Here is a 20,429-nt window from a genome sequence, read left to right as displayed (position 1 = left end):
GGAATCACACAGAAACTCACTATTTTGGAACAGGTATAGGTAAAAAAAAAGAAGAAAAGGAAATAAAAACAAAGAAGTCCAAATGATGTTTACAGATTTAATCTTTTGGTTGTATGGGTTTATCATTATTCTGTATGACTGCTGGCAATAAAACCGTGAACGTGTAGAAGCTCAGTCGTATGTGCTATAACATATTTCAGTTTATGATGAGCAGCAGCATTAAGCCAAATTGTCATCGCATTTTCTCACTTCCTTGTGATATCTTGGCATACAGATAGTTATGGTTTACTTTAGCCCAGATTCTGAGATACCTGTTTCTGTAACTTTCGCCTTCATCTGAATACAATGGAGGTGTATAGAATTTCATTTTTTGTACTGAAAGCATTGCTAACAACATCCTAAAAAAAACTTTCCATAAACATTGTCCTTGTTATACTAGATAATCTACAAGACACACTGTCCCAGGTTATTTATAGGGATTTCTTTTGTGCAATATGTTGCAGTCGATTATACATTTATTTAGTACTGCAAAGTTATTTTTCAATGCTGTGAGATCCGCAAACAAAAACCTATTCACTTTTATTATACTGTGGTGGCTGCAGAAAACTTCAAGGAAAATATCTCTAAATCTGGACATGCAAAATGAAAACTACCTGCTTGATGCCACAACAAATATGTGAAAAAAAAAATAATATACAGTTATGCAAGGCTGGGCGATATAGAGAAAATCAGATTTCATAACTTTTTTGACCACCTGCCTTAATATCAATATTGCGACAATATTGAAAGATTGACTGTTGAAGATTTAGCAAACTATTTACACAATAAGATTTTTGATAAATATAGGGATATAATGACTAATACAAAAGCAAGAACAGTCTGGTAAATTCAGAAAATGACATCATGGGACTGTAATGCAGTCTTTAAAACCAGGAAAAGATAGCACTTAGGATATTTAGATATTTAAAATGTAAGCCAATATCTTGACTCATATCACAATATTGATGTAACATTGATATATTACCCAGCCCTACTTGGGTAAATCAAATTTTAAGTTTTTCTCCCAAAGGAATGAGGAAGAAACTGCAGCATGAGGCGATCAGGGTGAATCATCCTTGTTTAGTCTTTATTTTTTTTTTAACTTTATTGCATCAAAGCTAATATTTTGCATAATTTTAATAGCTGCATGTAGTAAACTATTTGTATTTCACATGCTGCATTCACATGCCTTTTCCTTCAGTTTTTTTTAAGTTGTTAACTTTTTTTAAGTTGTTAACTTTTTTTAAGTTGTTAACTTTTTAATGTCTGGAATAATCAGATAAGTCAGACAAAAACTCACTTAAGCAAAGCTGCGCTGAACATGAAGCGTGTTCTGCGTGTACTACCATTATTGATCAGCAGGTGGAGCCCTGGTATTTAAAACTGATGCTGAATGAAATGCATCAGCTCCTTTTATTGTTTGCACAGTGAGAACAGATGCAGTTTGAACATGATGCTGCTGATATAATGGAAGGAGTAGCAGACTCCTCAGCATGCCTTTATCTTATTTACAAAATCTATATACAACTTGTGCAGTTTTTATTACAGTAACTGCACAGGATACTGTAGTAATACTGAGTAAATACAAAATTACAGAATAGACTGCATAGAATAATAAATAAGTTGCATTGTTTGTCACTACACTAATAATGGTCTACAATCATTCTTCATTACATTATTTTGCCGCACTATAATTGCACTTTATTTCATTCAGGTGAGTTTTAACGTCTTGTTTGTATTGGATGGTCACGTCTGTAACCATGGATGTAAATAAGTTTTTTTTTTTCTGTCGAGGGTTTGAGCACCATTCATTCGCAAATGATGAGTGTCCTGGAAAAACTACATACCTCCAAAACATCCACTTTGCATGAGCTATGAAAAACTGTTTCCAGTTTCCAGCTCTTTTTTCAGATAATCCAAAACCAATAAAAAGTTTAGTTAACTGTAAAATAACCAAATCTGGAGATACGAGGTTCTCACTGGATGCTGCTGAAATATGACCTGTACTTCACAAAGAGGTGATATTGATTGTGTTGTTGAACAAATTGCCCTCGTAAATGTATCAGTGTAATGCCACGAGTGGGCATTTTAATGCACTTTGCGATTATGGATGATGCATTTATATCAATATAAAGCACAAAGGGGAAACCACTGACCTGCAGTCAAAGAAACCCTTCATTCTGAATAAATCACAAACTAAATTCCTTTTTGTCACCAATTCTGAACACTGCACAAGTGCTTAAATATTAGGACCACCCTCGCCTCCAGAGGTGGACTCGTGCTGTTTGACGGGCAGGGGCGGAAAAAAAATAACAAGGGCACCAGCTGCATAAGGTGGGACACCAGCGTGCAGTTTTCTAGGATATATGGCAGCCTATATGGCACTGCATCATGTTTTCTCAATTTTAACCTTGGAGGACACTTTATCATGGACATCCGAAGGACTTTACCCTGTTTTAGGGGCATCCAAAACAGCACTTTTTCAGGGTTTTTTTTTTTCTGAACATTGAGGCACCAAGGTGGGTGGTCTCCTCAGTCCACCAGTGCTCACCTTTCTCTTGTAAATATCTTGCTCCATTCATTCAGTCTTTTCTGCCACTCTCAATGACTGCATGAGCAGCCCCTCCTGCCACCACTGAGACTCCACCATGAGCCTTGTCCGTCTCCTGCCCCTTCTCCAACTCCACCTGCCTGGAGCTCTGCTGGTTCTGATTGGGGTTGTTCTGGCTGCTCCACGACTTGCTCCGGCTGCGGCTGGGCTCCAGAGACTGCCTGTTAGCGCTGCCGGCCACAGAAGCCTTCCCCCTAAAGCAAACGCCGCACACAAGACCCAGAAAAGCCCGTCTCATCTCGCGACTGGCCAGAGTGTAAATGATTGGGTTCATGGCTGAGTTAAGCACAGCCAGTCCAATGAACCAGTCAGCCTTGTAAAGGATGGGGCAGCGCTGCTGACATGCCACATCCACCAGGAGCAGGACGAAGATGGGTGTCCAGCAGGCGATGAAGACACCAACTACAATGATGACGGTGCGCAGCAGGGACATTGCATGCTCAGAGTTTCTGTGCTTGCTCACCTTTCGGCTGCTGGACTTAACCAGGATGTAGATGCGGGCGTAAAGGACTGACATGGCTAAGAGCAAAACCATGAAAACTGTGATACAGAAAGCTACATATTTCTTGGTGTAGAGTGGCAGGACTGTGGAGCAGTCGGGGAGGTTGTCCAGGCAGTTCCAGCCCAGAATAGGCAAAGCTCCAAGAGATATGGCGATCAGCCAGCAGGTCCCTATGAGCAGAAACACTCTGTAGTTCTTGTTGGCATCATAAGGCCTCATTTTGATCATAGTCAGGTGTCGCTCTATCGCAATAGCCAGGAGACTGAAAATGGAGGCACCGAGAGCTACAAACATGCTTCCCTCTCTGACGAACCAGAGAGCAGGTGAGAGCTGTAGCGTCTTCTCTCCTGACAGGAGCAGATTGACCAGGTACGCCACTCCTGCCAGCATGTCGCACAGAGCCAGGTTGCCAATGAAGAAGTACATGCGGTTGTGGAACCTGTGGTTTCTCCATATGGCCACCAGAACGGTGAGGTTCTCCAGGACGATGAAGCTACATATGATGAGAAACACCACGGTTTTGGTGTCCACAGTGCCAGGGCTCGCTCCAACGCTGGGCCGGTGGTCCAGCTTCCCTGTGTAGTTATAGTGGAGGTATATCTGAGGATTGATCATCTTCAAAGCGTCGGCTGCTGACACTGGATGTCAGAAGAGAGCAAGGAGTCCAGTGTCAGCAGATCCAACGTGGTCAACTGTGGGAAAGATGTGATGAATGTGAGCATTTCCACAGAAAGCAGCTGATATATAGTTCAATTTATTGCAATTATCAAGTAAATACAGTAATAAATGTCTTTATCTGGTGGATTTTAAAAGAATAATCAAGTCTTCTTCATCTTGTGGAAACTTATTTATGACCAGCAAATACCTGCAGGAGACGTTTAAAAACATACAGTCCACACCTTAACATACACCATGATGCTGTTTGTTTGTTTACATAGGAACCTTGGACCCCTGCCCAAACTACCAGGGGCTCCTTTAAAAGTTTAAATTAACCTTTACCCCAGTTTGAATTAATATTAAACATGCTTTACATTTAGCACAATCATATACTAAAGATATCATCGATTTAACTTAACAGTCAAATAAATGTAATTAATGTCGACTGAGCAGTCTAGTTTCCCCCAAACGACAGTTCAAACTTAACTCACCGCGTGGTGGTCGCAGTCCGGGTTCAGTTGAAAGTTAAACGCATACATTTCATTGCTGATTATCCGACTCTCCGTGTTTCCTCGGTTTAATGTTGAACTTTAATCCCGTGTCCCTCGGCTCAGTGGGAGAGAGCAGCTCCTCATCTTTTCCTGGGCTCTCAACTCCGCAGTTGTCGGCGACGGTTGGCTGGAAGTCACTCCCCCTCCTCCTCCCTCCTCCTGCCCGGGCAGGGAGCAGCAGAGACGGCTGAGGGGTCAGTCCAGCCCCTGAAGCAGGAGGTATGTGGAAACCCTCACTGTTTTTAAGATACGCTGCACAAATATTGTCCCAGTCGTGTTTAAAAGTCCCTCTGGGATATGTTACACAGTCCTATAAGTATCATTTCTTTATTAATTTAATTACCTTTTACGTTGTTTCCTGCAGATAACTAGCAAACAATTCGCTTTGTTAGCATTTATTATCTGTTCGGGCTTTTAACCTGCTGTATCTCTGCAGGTTTAGCATATATGAGTTCAAAACTTGTTATTTTATGTTACTTTTGCGACTTTGCTTAACAGGCTTTTGAGTTTGTAAATGACAACGATTTAAAATAGTCAGCTAGCTAACGATAGCTTGAAGGTTTAATGCGCGTTAAGCTAACTAGCTTAATAAACTAAAGCAGGGCTGGCTAGATCTGACATTGTAATGTTAGCTTGTTTGCTCGCTTGACTTTTTAATTATTCTAAATAGTTAGCAACCTATTTTAAATTAATCCAAACCGACAAGTTATATTAAACTACTCTTGTCACCTAGCTTGACTACTTAATTTATTTTAAATATTTAGATACCTGTCTTAAATTAATTCAAGCTAGCTAGCTGTCTTAAATTATTTTAGATGGCTAGTCTTCATGTTTGATTGTAAATAAAAAATATTTAGCTAACTAGCTTACATTCACCCTTTGAAATGTGAGCAAATTGTCTTGATTTCTTTCAAAATCACCGGAAGAAGGCAATGAGCAACAGAAGTTGACCCGAACAAGTAAGAAATTAGTAAAAAGAAGTACCAGACCATTACCTGAAAATGGGTAATAAATACACAAATAAATACATTTAAAGAAAAAAATAGTAGTAATATTTATGTTAGCTACAATTATGTATTTTTTCCTACTTTTTTGTCTTCTTTCCTTAGTCACTTCCCCCCAGCTTTCTTAAAATCATTTCCTTAATCTACTTATTTCTTCCAATTTGTGGAAGAGTTCCCACTAAATTGCACATTGTTTTTTTCCATCATGTTTGTGAAAGAAATACCGTCAATTTTCTGAGGGTAAGAAACATAATTGAATTGGAGCACAAGATAAACTTCAGAAAATATATACCAAGAATAAAGTGATCTGAAATCAAACAAAAAAGAATTAATTATAAACAAATAAACAATAAAAAAGACACATCAACAGAGAGTGAGACTTAAACCAAGACTTATTCACCAGTAACAAAATGAAATGCACAGTAATATTATGCACAACATTCCAACAAATTTCAACATTGCAACAAAAATCTTTGTCTCTGTAGATTTACTTTAAGCCTCATAAACCTCTATAAAACCCTTTAGACTATACAGTAGTAGTTGATTTTCCCTTCTGTACTTGACGTGGACAAAAAAAGAGAAAGAGCAAGCATACGGTATGCTGTAAGAGTTTAAGTTAAGATGACGGCAGCCCATCCTTTGTTCTGGTCCTTCTGTCGTGACCTCATATCCAGGAAGGATGGGCAGGGCTGGCAGCAAGGAGAGGGACTCGGAGAGTCTGGGAGGCAGAAAGACAGATGATGACTCTTTGAAATAGATGTGACGATGTGGAATCTACACTGTGGAGATGGTAAGACTTCCCTGACTAAAACTAAACATACAATGCCCCAAATGTGGCTAAAACAATAAACTTTATTTTCAAACAAAATCCTGAAATTTCACCAAGAATAACTGAGTCATGAGCATCATGCACTGGATTTATGTGACTATGACTCAATTGCTGAGAAACGTATTGCTTTACTTTATACTTTGCCACACATTTTGCTGCTTGCAATTTTCCCCAAACTAAGCACATATTGTACTGTGTCACAGACCAAATCATTAAATAGTAGATCTCTTCCAGTGTCTGTGGTTATTAACCCAGAGGAATGTTTTGTGTGGTTGAACAAACAGCTGTGGTCTGGCATTTGTCCATTTGCATTGTTACAGTCACAGTTCTCAGTCGTTTCCTGCAGGTCGCACTGCGCCAGCAGCAATGGGAAAATCTCAGTGAAAAGCCAAATAGTTACTCTAGACCCGCAGCAAATCTGGGACCAATCACAGAGTGGGGCTACGTAAAGGCAGCTGGATTAACAGACCGGGAACATGGTTGGAAAAACCTTGGGTTTTTCAGCAAACTACAGTGATGTGGGGCTCGCATCTGCATTTACATAAACTTTGAGCCAAACGTGAAACCATCAGTAAGTACAAACCCATAATATGTGGTTAGAGTCAGTCTATGTCTATGTGTATTCATAGACTACTGAAGAGGAGCATGGGTGGAGGGTTTTCACTTTTGCAGGACCACCCTCACTACTTTTTAGGGCAACCACTTCTATGGTTTGAGCCGGGCTGAATTTCCTGTCATCTTTGTCAGCAGGACAGTAATTAAAGCTGTCTATAGCTGCCATTTTCCAGCATCAGGATCTCCCTGTCCCCCCTAAATCATCAACGCAGCCCCATGTGTGATTTCCTGCTATTATAATGCTATATTATTTAAGTATAAACCTACAAGCTGCAACCCCTTATTTGAAAATACTGTACAATAAAGCCTTCCTTCCCTTAGAGCCTCACAGCTGGTAAAACCATTCCTCAGGGAAAGTTTCCACTGCTTAACTACAGCCTGCGCTGGACCTTATACAGCATACAGTTTCTGTGTGACGTTGACTGGTTGGAAATATTCACATACTTTATTTAAGTGAATTTAGCAAATACCGCACTGTAAAAGTATTCAGTTACAAGTAGAAGTCCTGGATTAAAAATGTGATAAAAGTACAGAACTTTTATCAGCAAAATTTCCCAAGAATGCCCCCCATCAGTTGTATATTATTATATATCAGATGACTTGAGTCACATGACTAGGAGTCATGTCAGACTCAAGGCACAGATTTGATGACTTTAGGCTTGACTGATGAAAATCATTAGACATTTGAAACTTGACTTGGACTTCAACACTAATGACTCGAGACTTCACTTAGACTTACACCTTTTGACTTGAAATTACTTACTGCGTTCCCCCAAGCCACAAATCAATACATTTCCCTTCATTTCTTAAATTAAATACATTTAAATTAATTAAATAAATTAATTAATTTAAGTTAACTTTATTTAAATAAATCAAATAAAGTATGTAAAATTAATCTTTATGTAGTCATAGAACATGCAGCAACATACAATATTTAAAGGGAGTTATTTCCAATATGAGATAAGTCACAACACAAGCAAGACAGGACAGAAATATAAAAGTCATTGTGGTATTGCTTAATAGTGGTAATTACATTTGGTGAAGAGCACACTGTGACTTGTTTAGGAATCAAAGTTTATGACTTGTGTCTTGGGACGTGACTTGGGACTTAATTTGAGATTTCCCTGTCTTGACTTGGGACTTGGGTGCAAAGACTTGAGACTTGGTCCTACTTGAGACTTGCAAAACAATGACTTGCTCCCATCACTGTTATAAATCACATTATTTAATTGTTATTACTTTTACATTTATGCATCAACAGAAGTTTAATGTCGCAGCTTTGACCAGTGCTACTTTATTTGCCGGTGGATATTTTTATTCTGTAGTATTGTATCATATTTTAAAGGCCAAACACGTTTTGTCAGTGAAATCTCAGCGTGCAAAGTAAGTAATATGTACAGCTGTCAAGTAGTAAAAAAAATACCATATTTGCCCCTGAAATGTATTGAGGAGAAGCATAAAGTAGCACGACATGTAAATACTCAGTTAAGTACAAGTACCTCAAAATAACAAGTACAGCACATGAGTAAGTGTACGTAGTTACTTCCACTAATGGAAATTCATTGATGTTAAAAATGAAAATAATAGAGTAGATATTAAAGATGATAGATATATATATTTTTCATTTAAAGAGATTTGCACGGGATCTGCTTGCTGTTCGTAGATAAAAAGCATTTAACTAACTTTTCTTGACTCAGAGCATGAACATATCAGGACATTCATTATTAATCATAATGCAATATAAAATCTGTGCACGCTCACAAATGCTGACATGTATAAAGTATCCTAAGATCATTTATTATTGATTTTAATGCAGTTTATGTGGTAGCATAATAGCGTCTCATTCAAAGCAGGGAACTAATGGTTAAATGCGAGTGGCCGGATAGAGTAATGATAAGGGCCCTGTGCTTTAGCGCTATAAGCATATAACAGAATCTATTTGGCCGGCATCACTGCAGCCATTACTTTGCCAGGGTTTGCCTTGTTCAATCTCTCAACCCTTCATTAGAGTGCAGGAGCTGGGGTCAAAGCCGTGGGCAGTGGGCACATCCATGTGCAATTACATGTAAATCCTGCCTTTAATTTCACCCCCGCCATTTTGAGGCAAAAACACACCCCGAGAGTCTGGGCTACAAATCTGAGGCGGACAGTCCCCTCCTGCCCTGTGGCTTTGTGGCGGCAGTATTTCTAGGCACGGCGGTCTCTTGCATGCAACTTAACAGAACAAGGCCTCGGAGACGTTACTGAGGCATAATTTCAGCTGTGGCACAGTTTAGTCTAGGATCTGCCAACTTTAGAAGGCCACACAAACTGAAATAGGTCTTTAGTTCTGTCACTTCCTTCTGCTGAAGAGATATTTAGTGCTTTTACCTCTGGTTCTTTCACCATTAAGAGCCGAGCTTTTAATTTTCCATTTTGTATCCAGCGGAGAGATTAATCGGATGGTTTTATTTCAGCTCTGCCAGCGGGTCTGACTCTAATAATACTACAGTGGCTATCCAGTTTCAAACTGGCTGACATCAACGAATGAGGATAGATTTAATGGACTGAAATCACTTAACACTGAACATGGAAAAAAATCTCAGAAGCCACAGTTTCTCTGTAGTAGACTCATTTCGAGGGCTTCCGTGATAATTACGATACGATACGATATACTTTATTGTCCCCATGGGGAAATTTGTTTTGGACTCGTATGCTGCGCACAACATGCCTCCACAGTGTGATAAAACAAACATAATGAATTGCACATAGTCAACATTGTACCTCACAGGATATTGCACATACAGATACATAACACATATTGCACATCGCACATATTGCACATATCCTGTGGTAAAAACCCATGGAAATATTGCACACTCCCTACAGCCTCAAACAGCACTATTTAAAAGTTTAATGGAGGTCGGAACAAATTAATTTTTAAATCGGTTAAGTTTACAGTGGGGAACTCTGTATCGTCTGCCAGAGGGCAAGAGCTCATATTCTAAGTGCAGGATATGTGATGGGTCAGTCAATATCCTCTGAGCCTGCTGGAGAACAGACTGCTCGTACATGCAATTGCATGCTTCCCAGCCGAGGTTACTGCCTGCTCTGCTGCATATTAGCACACATAACATTTTTCTCACCTCCTCATACATGCACACGGCCACAAAAAAACAGACATTTCAATATAGTACCATCCAAACCAAAATCAACATGTAAGCTTTAGATTATTACTGTGGTATCATTTTGAAATGATTCTTTCTTCTGGTACCACCATCTAATAAGAATGTATGAATAAGGGGTCACTGGCATTATTTTTTTTGCTTTCTGTTTTGTAATAATGCACCTATAAATCTTTATGTAATTATCGTGAAGGCAGCTGTTGGTGTAAATAACTAGATAATTGTTTGACACTCCTCGCCCCCCCCACCCACACACACATTTTTGTTTTTTTTAAAGAAATGGAAAGCCGCACACTCATAGACCTGATACATTTGTTTCAATTTATAAGGATCAATGTTTCAGCAAAGACCATTCATCAATATAAGACCTGCCGTCTCAGGAGTGGCATTTATACTACGTACAACAGGTGTTACAAATCACGGCAATCAGCTTGAGGCCTAACACATGTTGGCCTCCTCATTATAAAAAAAAAAGTATCAGAAGTGAACACATCTTACAACTCAATCGCTAGAATACACCAGCTGTCACAGCCTGCTCTGCCTCTCTCCTGCTGCCGTGGGATTTTTTCCACTTACTCCACCCGGCCACTCCCCTTCATCAGCCTCATCACCTCCACCTGGTGCTCCCGGCTGCTCCTCATCTCCGATCAAGCCAATATTTAAGAAGCCTCACTCCACTTACAGTTTTCCAGATTGTCTTCACTTCCATGCCTGACCTTCCAGCACTCACTCTCGGACTGTTTTCCTTGTTTTGACTCGGCTTGCCTCTGACCACGTCTCCTGCCTGTCTCTGCCCTGGTAAATCTTACAGCCTTGAATGGTAAATGGACTGTACTTGTACAGCGCTTTTCTAGTCTTATTGACCACTCAAGGTGCTTTCACACTATTTTGTCGCAGTCATTCACACACTGTTGGCTGAGGCTACCGTACAAGGTGCCACCTGCTACTCAATAGTCATTCACATTCACTCACATTCCAATGATGCGGCATCGGGAGCAATTTGGGGTTCAGTATATTGCCCAAGGATACTTTGACATGTTTCCCAGAAGAGCCGGGCATCAAACTGTTGACCTTCCGATTAGAGGACAACCCGCTCTACCTCTGAGCCACAGCCGCTCTACCTCTGAGTTTTGGCTGTGCACTTCGTGGTTCTCGTCTGCCTGTGGCTGTACGGTGTTCTGCTTCTTCGGCTCCATCGAGAGATATGGCCATTCTTCTGGTCGTCTTCAGAGCCTCCCGCCGAGTGAAACGTTTCCTCCGTATGAGTGCCGCTGGTGCTTCATATTGCAAAGGCAGCTCCTGGTATTTATTTGAACACTGTCTAGACTTTACGTTGAAGCTTAATTTTTTACCCTGATAAGTTGTCAGTCAGGCTACTACGCTACAACTGTAATACGTAGTGAGCAAAACTGTTTCCTTTTTGTTGAGTGCAATTGCATTGGCCTTCCAGAGAGTTAATGAGAGTGTGCAGCGATAGTCCATTTATCACGAGGTCGGGCTTTTCTCTCTCAGGCCCATTAAGTCTGCAGTACTCAGAGCTTGTTGTATTGATGTCCATCCGTCATTGGTCATTGCCTGACTTACCGCTGAATGGATGACTGTTACTCTGGTACACAAGAGCGGAGGGCAAATTTCATATGCAACCCCAAAAAATCACTGTCTTACATGTAACATACTTATTGATCTTTCATTCAGGTGCTATTCACCCCAACTTGTCTCTTCTTGTCACCTATTACATCACCTAAACCAAACACAATCCCATGTGTAATACATAAACAAAATCTGTAAAGGAAAAGTTTTTTTTTTTATAAACCTGGTTCTATTTTCACAGTTTTGGGAATGATTCAAGCAGCTCCACTTTAACCTCATCATCTAAATTCGTGGCAGTAGGTGGTAAACCTACACCTGCACTTTAACTTAAACTCCTCTGCAGTTTTTCCTTTGAGAAAACTCTATTGTTAGTTTAACCCACTAAAAAGCTAATGTTGTCTGTAGGTGTCATCGCCACAGTATAACCATTGGGAAAATGATGTTTAAATCAGCTTAAAAAAGCTCAAAATCAGTGATATATAATTAAATTACAAAAAAAGCTCAGGGTTTGAACAGTTCACCATTTCATACAACAAAAGCTTTTATATAATTATATATAAAATATATAATACACCAACCAAAACCAGTATTTCAATACTTCTTACACTGAAGATGAGCAAACACTGTGAAAGTGCATAAAATTGTTTACTCGCCTTAAAATGCACTACAGATCGATGTTTCTGTCATCCCTACGTTTCGCTTTTCAACTATGTCTAAATGCTGTAGCCATAGAGCATATTTCAAACCAGACAAAAGCCCCATTTAACACATACATATTGCTTATCTGCAAAAGTCAGACAACATTAGTTTTATATAATAAGATTATCTAAAGTAGATTTTCTTTGGGATCAATGTCCTGTATCTCCATTTGTGTCCACTGAACACAGAGGTGTTGCAACAGCATTGTAGGTGTTGGTACAACATTATGCAATTTATTCATTTTTTTCATTTTTACATATCATGTGACACAGTTGAACTCCGATTACCATATATATTTTATTAAAAATGAACCATATGAGTATGATTTAGGCTGAATCTTCACAAGAAAGATAAAGAATCTTTGTCATCCATTTGCTTCCTGTTGATGGAATCAATACAGCTGCTCTTTAGCTAGCTATTATTAAGATGCATAGTAAGTGTACAGGAAGCCATTATAGCATGCCTGATTAAATGTAGATCTACATTAGGCTAGACTACAAACTCCCGCTATGCATCCAGGTGATGGATGCACATGCCAGATGCATGCATGCCATGATATGTACCTCACATATCTGCAGATTTTAAAGCAGTTGAGTTGAGCATCAAGTTGGCTCTATTGTTGCTTCTGACATATAAAAAACAGCACCTTTTGAAAACAAGGTATAAACACAAAGCAGGTGGTCCTGATGCAGAGGCTGACTCGTGATGTTCATAAGTGATGAAAGCCCCCCTCCTAATAATCAAGTTGTTGTTTTGAAAGACAATTTTATTTGGTAACTTTGCCCTTTTTTGACAGGTCCGCTGGAGAATGGCAGGAAATGTTGGAGAGACTTGAAGTGTTGAGGCAAAGGATGATGGGATGGAATCGAATCTGGGCCGCTGCAAAGGATCCAGCCTACTAGGTGAGCTAGAAGTCACCTCATGAAAGGATTTTTTAACTTTTGTACTTAAGATTACTGGAACCTTAATATTTGGGGAAAATGAATTCCCTCTTGTAGAGAAAATGGGATAGTAGGTATGCACAAAAACTGTCAGTTTGGTTGGTTTTTCTAGCCACAGGTGCTGCACTAACGTGAAGAGAGAAATATGTGCCAATCCACATTACAAAATGCTTTCTTTTATCTTTTTAAACACATCACACAACTAACTTAGACATCACAAATAAATAAAAAAGTACAATTTAGTGATTACAGTATTTTCCAAAGTTAGTCCAACTGGTAGGCAGTGGTGGAGGAAGTATGCAGGTCCTTAACTTAAGTACTAATACCACCCGAAAGTCCTGCATTGAAAATGGCACTTAAGTAAAAGTAAGTAAAACCAGGAAAATGTACTTAAAAATAATAAAAGTAAAAGTACTCAATGCAGAAGAATCAGAATTATTAGAAATTAATAGGAAAAAACACCCCAAAACAAAAAAAAATTATGAAGAATTAAATGAACTCCCCAAAATTCAAAATTAAAGAGAAACAGGAAAAAAAACACTCAAAACTCAAACTTAATTAAAAAAAAAAACTAGAAAAAACACCCCATAACTCAAATTTTTTTTTAAAATAGAAGGAAAAACGAGACAGTAAAAACCCCTCAAAATTATAAACTAAATAAAAAAATAAAAAAAAAAACGCCACCCAAAACTCAAAATCCTTGAAAAAATAGAAAGTAAAATGTTTACCACAACAGTTGGTAATTCACTTTCTGTGAATCGACTGATTAATCACCTAATTGTTGCAGCTGCATTTGTATAAACTAATTTATAACAAAATGTCATATTTTATAAACTCTTTATGTTTATCAAACAAAAATCTTAATTTGTAAAGTACCTATAGCTGTCAGATAAATGTAGTGTAAAAAGTACAATATCGCCTCTGAAATGTAGTGGAGTAAATTTATAAATTAGCATGAATAAAAAATATAAAAGTGTTCTTTCCAGCAAGAAGTTAATCTTGAGGAGGATCTTAGTGTCCAATTGTTTACACTGAAAAATCCAATTTTAGCCATGCTGTAAAATTAAGCCTTGTTCCCTGGAAGAGAACAATACCTCATGCCATACTGTCAGTTATTACGGCTCCGTCCCTTCATTTTTAAAAATAGATATGAATAAACTACGAAAGCAGATTCCTCATGGAGACATTCACTTTACTGTTATATTTCCTTGCAGATGTCTCTGTATTGTGTCGTTCGTGCTGAATGATTTGTAACGATTTTGACATGTTCACTTGAGACTTAACCTACCAACTGTGTATCCCTCCCCCCAAACTGTATACATATTTCATTAGAGGCCATATGACTGGTGCCTTCCTGACTCTAGCCCTCACAAAAAACACACACACACACACACACACACACTCTCACACACTCTCTACTTCAGTCTGCCATTGATGACTGTAGAGGGATTGTCTGGGAGTCAGAGTGATTGTCTGGTGCCGACGAACAAAAAGACTGAGCGAGCAGCTGACAGACTGTCTCCAGCTGAGGAAGATGCAGTAGCCTACCTGCAGTTAACTTCTCGAAATGTGATAAGAAAGGTCTTACAGAGAAATGGCTCTGATGTCATGAAGCGTGAAGCTTGCTGTGCAGGTCAAAAAGCAACTAGAGACAGGAAGTTTAAATATACTTGTGCCCTCAAGAGAACCTGATCTGTTACTTCCGCCAAAGCATTCTATATAACACTTGCATGAATTATTTTTTAAACTAATTCACTAATTTAACATTTATTAAATATGTAAAAGCTCTCAGTAAATTTGGAGCTGCTGATGTAGATGACTGTAAGCTGCTTTCTATGTCATATGTTATGTCATTCACATTGTTCGCGGTGTTTGAGATCTTGTCACAGACGGACTGTTGCTTTTCCAAGGCCCTTTGTTTTGAAGGTGTTTCCTCATCGGCCACTCAGAAACCCCACCGAGAACATCAGACCGTGTTACCGCAAACAGTCCCCCTGGTCTAACTTGTAGCTGCATTGTGTTGCCACATTGTCAGATGGCTTCCTCAGAGGATGTCCCATTAGAAGTGCTTTGTGTGTGCAAGTATAATGCATATACAGACACACACACACACACACAAAGACACAAAAACCAGACAAAGCAAAGACTGTGGTGTGTATCAAAATTAGAGTATCATCAGGGTGGTGACATCGTAGAAACAGAGAGAGGAACCCAGGCAGGACTGAAGGTAAATGGGTCAGGAAGTCACACCTCAGGAGGGCTGGGGTTCAGGAAGTCATGTGTGCACACGCATTTTATACTTTGTCTTCTGGGTGTAGATTTTCCACAGCTAACTGTCTGTCCTTGACTCACAGTTACTGTGCGGGCTAACTGGGACCACCAGACACAGTTCAATGAAAGGCCTTTTTTTTTTTTTTTTTTTTTGGTCCGATAACAACAGTTTAGCTGAGTGAATTGCATGTTTAATTACAGCAAGGTGTAGTGGCTGAGTTCATAAATTAGGTCAAATAAGACTTTATTATTCCACAGCAGTTATGTAATGATCATTTGGTAGTTTCATATTTATTTATTTTTTTAGTGCAGTGGAGGAGAGACAGAAATATGTAATGAGATTTAGACGTTGATTTTGACATGTTATAATGGGAAAAGAACCATTTTTACAGTAATGGGAGATATTTTATGAGATAACTTTTATGGAACTGAATGAGAATTATTCTAAAACCTTAATGGATCAAGTACACAAGAATTAGGATTTCAGTAGACTTCTTTTTGCATTTTTAGCATTAATTATGAAAGGTAACACACAGACACAGTAACACTGTTGAGTAGGGATGTAGTGGCACATTGATCTGTTTCAATATATAAATTAAACACTGCGATATCATCAATGCACAGTAAAAACATTGATACCTATTATCATCTTTAATATAACACTTTAAATTGTCATATTTGTGACACCATTTCTGTCCAAGCACTCCTCCTTCCTAAATATTTAAACTGTGCTAGTGACCCAGTGGCCTTTTGTATCAGCCAGGCAAACATTTGCAAGCAGCTTAGAAAAAGAAAATGAGGTTATTTACTAATATTGTCTCATATTGATCACAGTCTCCTTATTGAATCAAATCAAAATCATATTGTGACTTTGTGATAGAAAATATCGTATCGTTGTTCCAAGAATCTTTCTCAAATCGTATTGTGATGAAACCTGTGATTTAAACCCCTACTAATGCAGTTTTTCTACGAGTGGCTCCCCACTTTGTCTTGCACACATGCACAAGGACACCTAATCTACAGGTGGCAGTAACGCACCGCCTTAATAAGAAACATGAATGTGCCAGCAAAGGCAGTGAAGAGGAAGACTGCAAGCCAGGCAACATGAATGCAAACAGTGAAAGATTTCAAATAATCAAAGTGTTCAGAAAATCAGCTTTGCAAATTTTACGTAGGAGAAAATGCATTTGACACGTTTAACACGTTTCGAGGATGCACACAGTGCACTTTGGTGAGTAACTAAATGTTAAGTTTTTTGTGAACTGTATATTAAAATGTTTGCGGTCTTACTTAGAAGCTGACAAAAATAAAAGTCCTAGGCAGCCAGAGAGGAACCGAAACTTACAATTTAGGCATTTAAGTCAGTAGTTTATTGAAGCGTTTACTGTACCTTGTGTTAGTTATACAAGTTTAAGTGAAGTAACACTGACCAAATAACATCACACTGCAAAAAGTCCTCACAAATATACATTCAGACCTATTTAAAACAACACTTTTCAAAGTTAAATGTAAACGATGGCCGGCAACAAAATGTCACGTAAAGAAATTCTGTTTCTTTTAAAACATAGTGGAACTTTTCTTTCAAGCCAGGGATACTCATCTTGCTTTGCCCAGGACTGGATTTTGTAGAACGACAGGAGGCCAGGGACCAGTTAATAAGAAAAACAATTTAAAATAAATAATATGTAATAATTAGCCCAGACCTCTGTCGGAGGGTTGGGCCCTTTTTCTTTTTTTGTCTATGAACAAGCTCTATTTTGATACTTTTTAAAAATGCACTTTAACACCTTATTTAGATTATTACCCACTAATATTACCTATTGTGAATCAGTTTATTTTCACTGCGAATTAGAAAAAGGTCAGTGAGCCACCCAGCAGCCTGTCTGGCCCGCGGTCCACAAGTTGTCTGCTAAACTATTGCTTCCTGTAATATTTCATGAGTCACTGCTCACTCCATTACTGCAGGTGCAAAAGTTTATCACAGCAACCACTCATCACATCAATAAACTCTGTGCCGAGAAACAAGTGAAACCATCAAGAGGCAGCTGCTGCAGACCATCTCTGCCCCACATCAGAGGCTGTGGTTTGTCCTGTATATATAAATGTCCTACAAAAAGCCTCTAGCAACAGTGATTTATTTTAGGACCTCAATTATCTTTGTACTATTTTTTCCAGAATTTTGAGAAAAGAAAGAAATACATATCTCACTGAAAAACATATTTTTATAACTCATTATGATGCTACTTTTGAAGGATTAATTACCCTTGACATTATTTCCACACTCAGACTTTTTCACTGTCAGGGTCTGAAGTCAACTTCATTCTTTCCACTGTGTGGGAGTCAAACTTAAATCTTTAGCGCCCTCCGGAGGGGAAAAGTCATATCAGGGTGGAAAGAACATTACAAACAGCTTGTGAAATTTAATCATTTTAATGAGCCACTGGGTGGAAAAAAACATTTAAAATGGTGAAAAAGTCCCCACAGGAGTTTTTTTTTTAATGTGCTGTTAATCTCATAGTCAGATATTTGTGTCACTTCAAAATCAATCTAAGACATTTAATCTAATTTTGAATGTCACAATGAATATTGAAACAAACATAAAGGTTTGGATATTGTTTGATTATTAGAAATAGTTACAGGGTTGGTTGCAGTACCACTTATTTACCACTAGAGGTCAGGGTAAAGAAACAGACGAGCACTGTGTGAAGAAGAGCCAGTGAAATTATCACTTTAAGTCATGAAAACAAGTCGAGAGTTGTAATCAAACGGTGGGGAAAAAAAGCTCTTCAACCCGCTTTGGGGTGATCGTTCGCTTAGAGGACAAATACATTTAGACAATAACAAAGCTGCAGCACAGCGAAGAGTCTGACTATAAAGATTTGATAGATACGGCTATAAAATGTCACAGCCACAAGGTCAGTTTGATCAGAGGAGACTGAATGAGCCTCAGCAGTGTCAACATCAGTATTCTTAAATTATGTATTGGTCCATTAATACAACCTCTTAAAAACCACCCCACTGTATTATTGAAATATTATATACATATGATGCACTATTGATTTTTTTTTACCCTAGTTCTAATATCCTTCCTATCCTAGTTGTATTTTATATAATGTGTGTGACACATTTAGCGTCCTGTCTGTCTATCCTTCTGTATGTCCCTCCTCACCAAAAAAATACTGTGACACTATGTCTTATTCGTTATTAATGACAAGTATGCATTCCATACGTACTTTTTACGACACAACAGCAGAGCTGACCTCAGCAGCTGTCGTGGGGCCGAACATCACTGTAAATACTGTAATACCTACCTATTAGCCTCCAGCTGAGGAGATTACTTCTTTTATTTGTGTGGGTGTGAACAGCATGGCGGGTAGTGTACCCACTTAAGCAAAGCCATGAACTAATTTTATTTCCCTGTTTATAGTAACATAAAAGTTATTTCTAACCCATTATTAAATTGTTGTGTTACTTCCTTTACAGTCACGTCTCTTAAGACGATATACTTTCATGCAATTAAAATGCAGGATAGGAAGCCAATAAGATCCTACCATTTCCACGGTCATTAAAAATTAGATATGTTAATTCTGCTACATCTGCTAATTCTAGGCTGATCATAGACTTACTTCTCAGGGTTTCTGGCGTTCATGGGGAGCTGTAAGGTGTCCTTTTCGGACACTTTTGTCTGCTCAAGGGATAAATATGTGGAAGTCTTCACCCGCAGATTAAAATGGACCAAGAATTTTAGTTTAATTTGATTTATTCCGTTTATTGAGACAGAACAGTGCATATTAATCAGCATATCAGCAGTAGGCATCAATGTAAATATGCCAGAATTAGCGGCATATTTCATCCGTAGTCCTAAGGCAGGCACCATAATTCCAATTAGATCATTTTCTACACACTTTGACACTGTTTAAAGAAGGATCAGTCATGTAATCATGAATAAAACCCAGCACTACAGTCAGTAGTGCTGGGTTTTATAATAATTTACTGTAGTGATGTTTTGTGTGTATTTTCCACACAGATGTGCGTATTTAAAGACCCACGCAGTGATAGAAACACTGTGGTGTGTGGCATCGGTCAATACTATATACTTGTTCCTATAAAAGTAAACATTGAAATAAATAAATACATATTAACAACTGTCAGGTTTATGTGAGCCAAGACAAAAAATATGTCCCTAGAAAAAAAAGAAAAGCAAATAGTATGATGTTCTGGTTAATTTATCAAGGGCAGTGGTGGATCTTCTTACAGGCGACATAGGCAGCGAAAATATATAATTTTATTTTTTTTCTATTTTTTTGTTACCAAGAAATTGAACATATTGGAAATGGTGATTTGGAGTGTATGTAGAGAGCATTACAGTATAAAAAAAGGAAAAAGAAAAAAAACCTTCCGGGCGGCGTGCAAAAACAAGAGGACAAAATTTGCAAATTTCCGCATATTGTGTTCTCATATTGTTTGTTATTTATTATCATTGATTGTTAGCTAAGTTTATATGTGTTGATCTCTCATTAAGGTTAATAATTAATAATAATAATAATATTTTGTGGGGTGTAGATTGGGGCCAAGGGAAGCTTGCCTCGGGGGCTTGCTGAATATGCTAGGTCCGGCAACCATTGACCATTGTGCTGGACTATATGGAGAAAGTTATCTATCACAATATTTTTGATCAAATACCTTGATATCAATATTGTGAAGATATTGCAGGGTTGGCTGTTGTTGCTTTCAAAATATATTTACACAACAAGATTTTTGATAATCAATCATCATGTGGATATAATGACTAAGTGGATAAAGGCAAATAAAAGAGCTGAAACCGGCTTGTATAAGTTCAGAAAATTACATCCATTTACTGTAATGCAGCCTTTAAAATCAGGAGAGGACGACAGTCAAATATTATTATATTATAAAGTGTAAAAAAAAAAGTTTGAACACCAAAAATGAATGGGT

The 20,429-nt window shown here is 38.3% G+C and overlaps 1 protein-coding gene across 1 annotated transcript; it reads right to left on the bottom strand.

The window, feature by feature from the left end:
• Nucleotides 1–83: 83 nt before the first annotated feature.
• s1pr3b (sphingosine-1-phosphate receptor 3b) lies at nucleotides 84–4,512 on the bottom strand. Its single transcript, XM_042509403.2, has 2 exons — nucleotides 4,301–4,512; nucleotides 84–3,844 (listed from the first exon to the last, which is right to left on the bottom strand). Exon 2 carries the CDS (start codon nucleotides 3,765–3,767, stop codon nucleotides 2,622–2,624), a length of 1,146 nt encoding a protein of 381 aa, XP_042365337.2. The 5' UTR covers nucleotides 3,768–3,844; nucleotides 4,301–4,512; the 3' UTR covers nucleotides 84–2,621.
• Nucleotides 4,513–20,429: the final 15,917 nt, after the last annotated feature.

The sequence above is a fragment of the Plectropomus leopardus genome, chromosome 20, assembly GCF_026936395.1.
Source record: "Plectropomus leopardus strain MGB_pleo_1.0 chromosome 20, ASM2693639v1, whole genome shotgun sequence".
Lineage (NCBI taxonomy): Eukaryota > Metazoa > Chordata > Actinopteri > Perciformes > Serranidae > Plectropomus > Plectropomus leopardus.
This window is presented reverse-complemented; position numbering and strand designations above follow the sequence as displayed.

Bases quoted from the DNA above. Each gene is read 5' to 3' on its own strand.
- s1pr3b (XM_042509403.2), bottom strand. From the start codon at position 3,767: ATGATCAATCCTCAGATATACCTCCACTATAACTACACAGGGAAGCTG.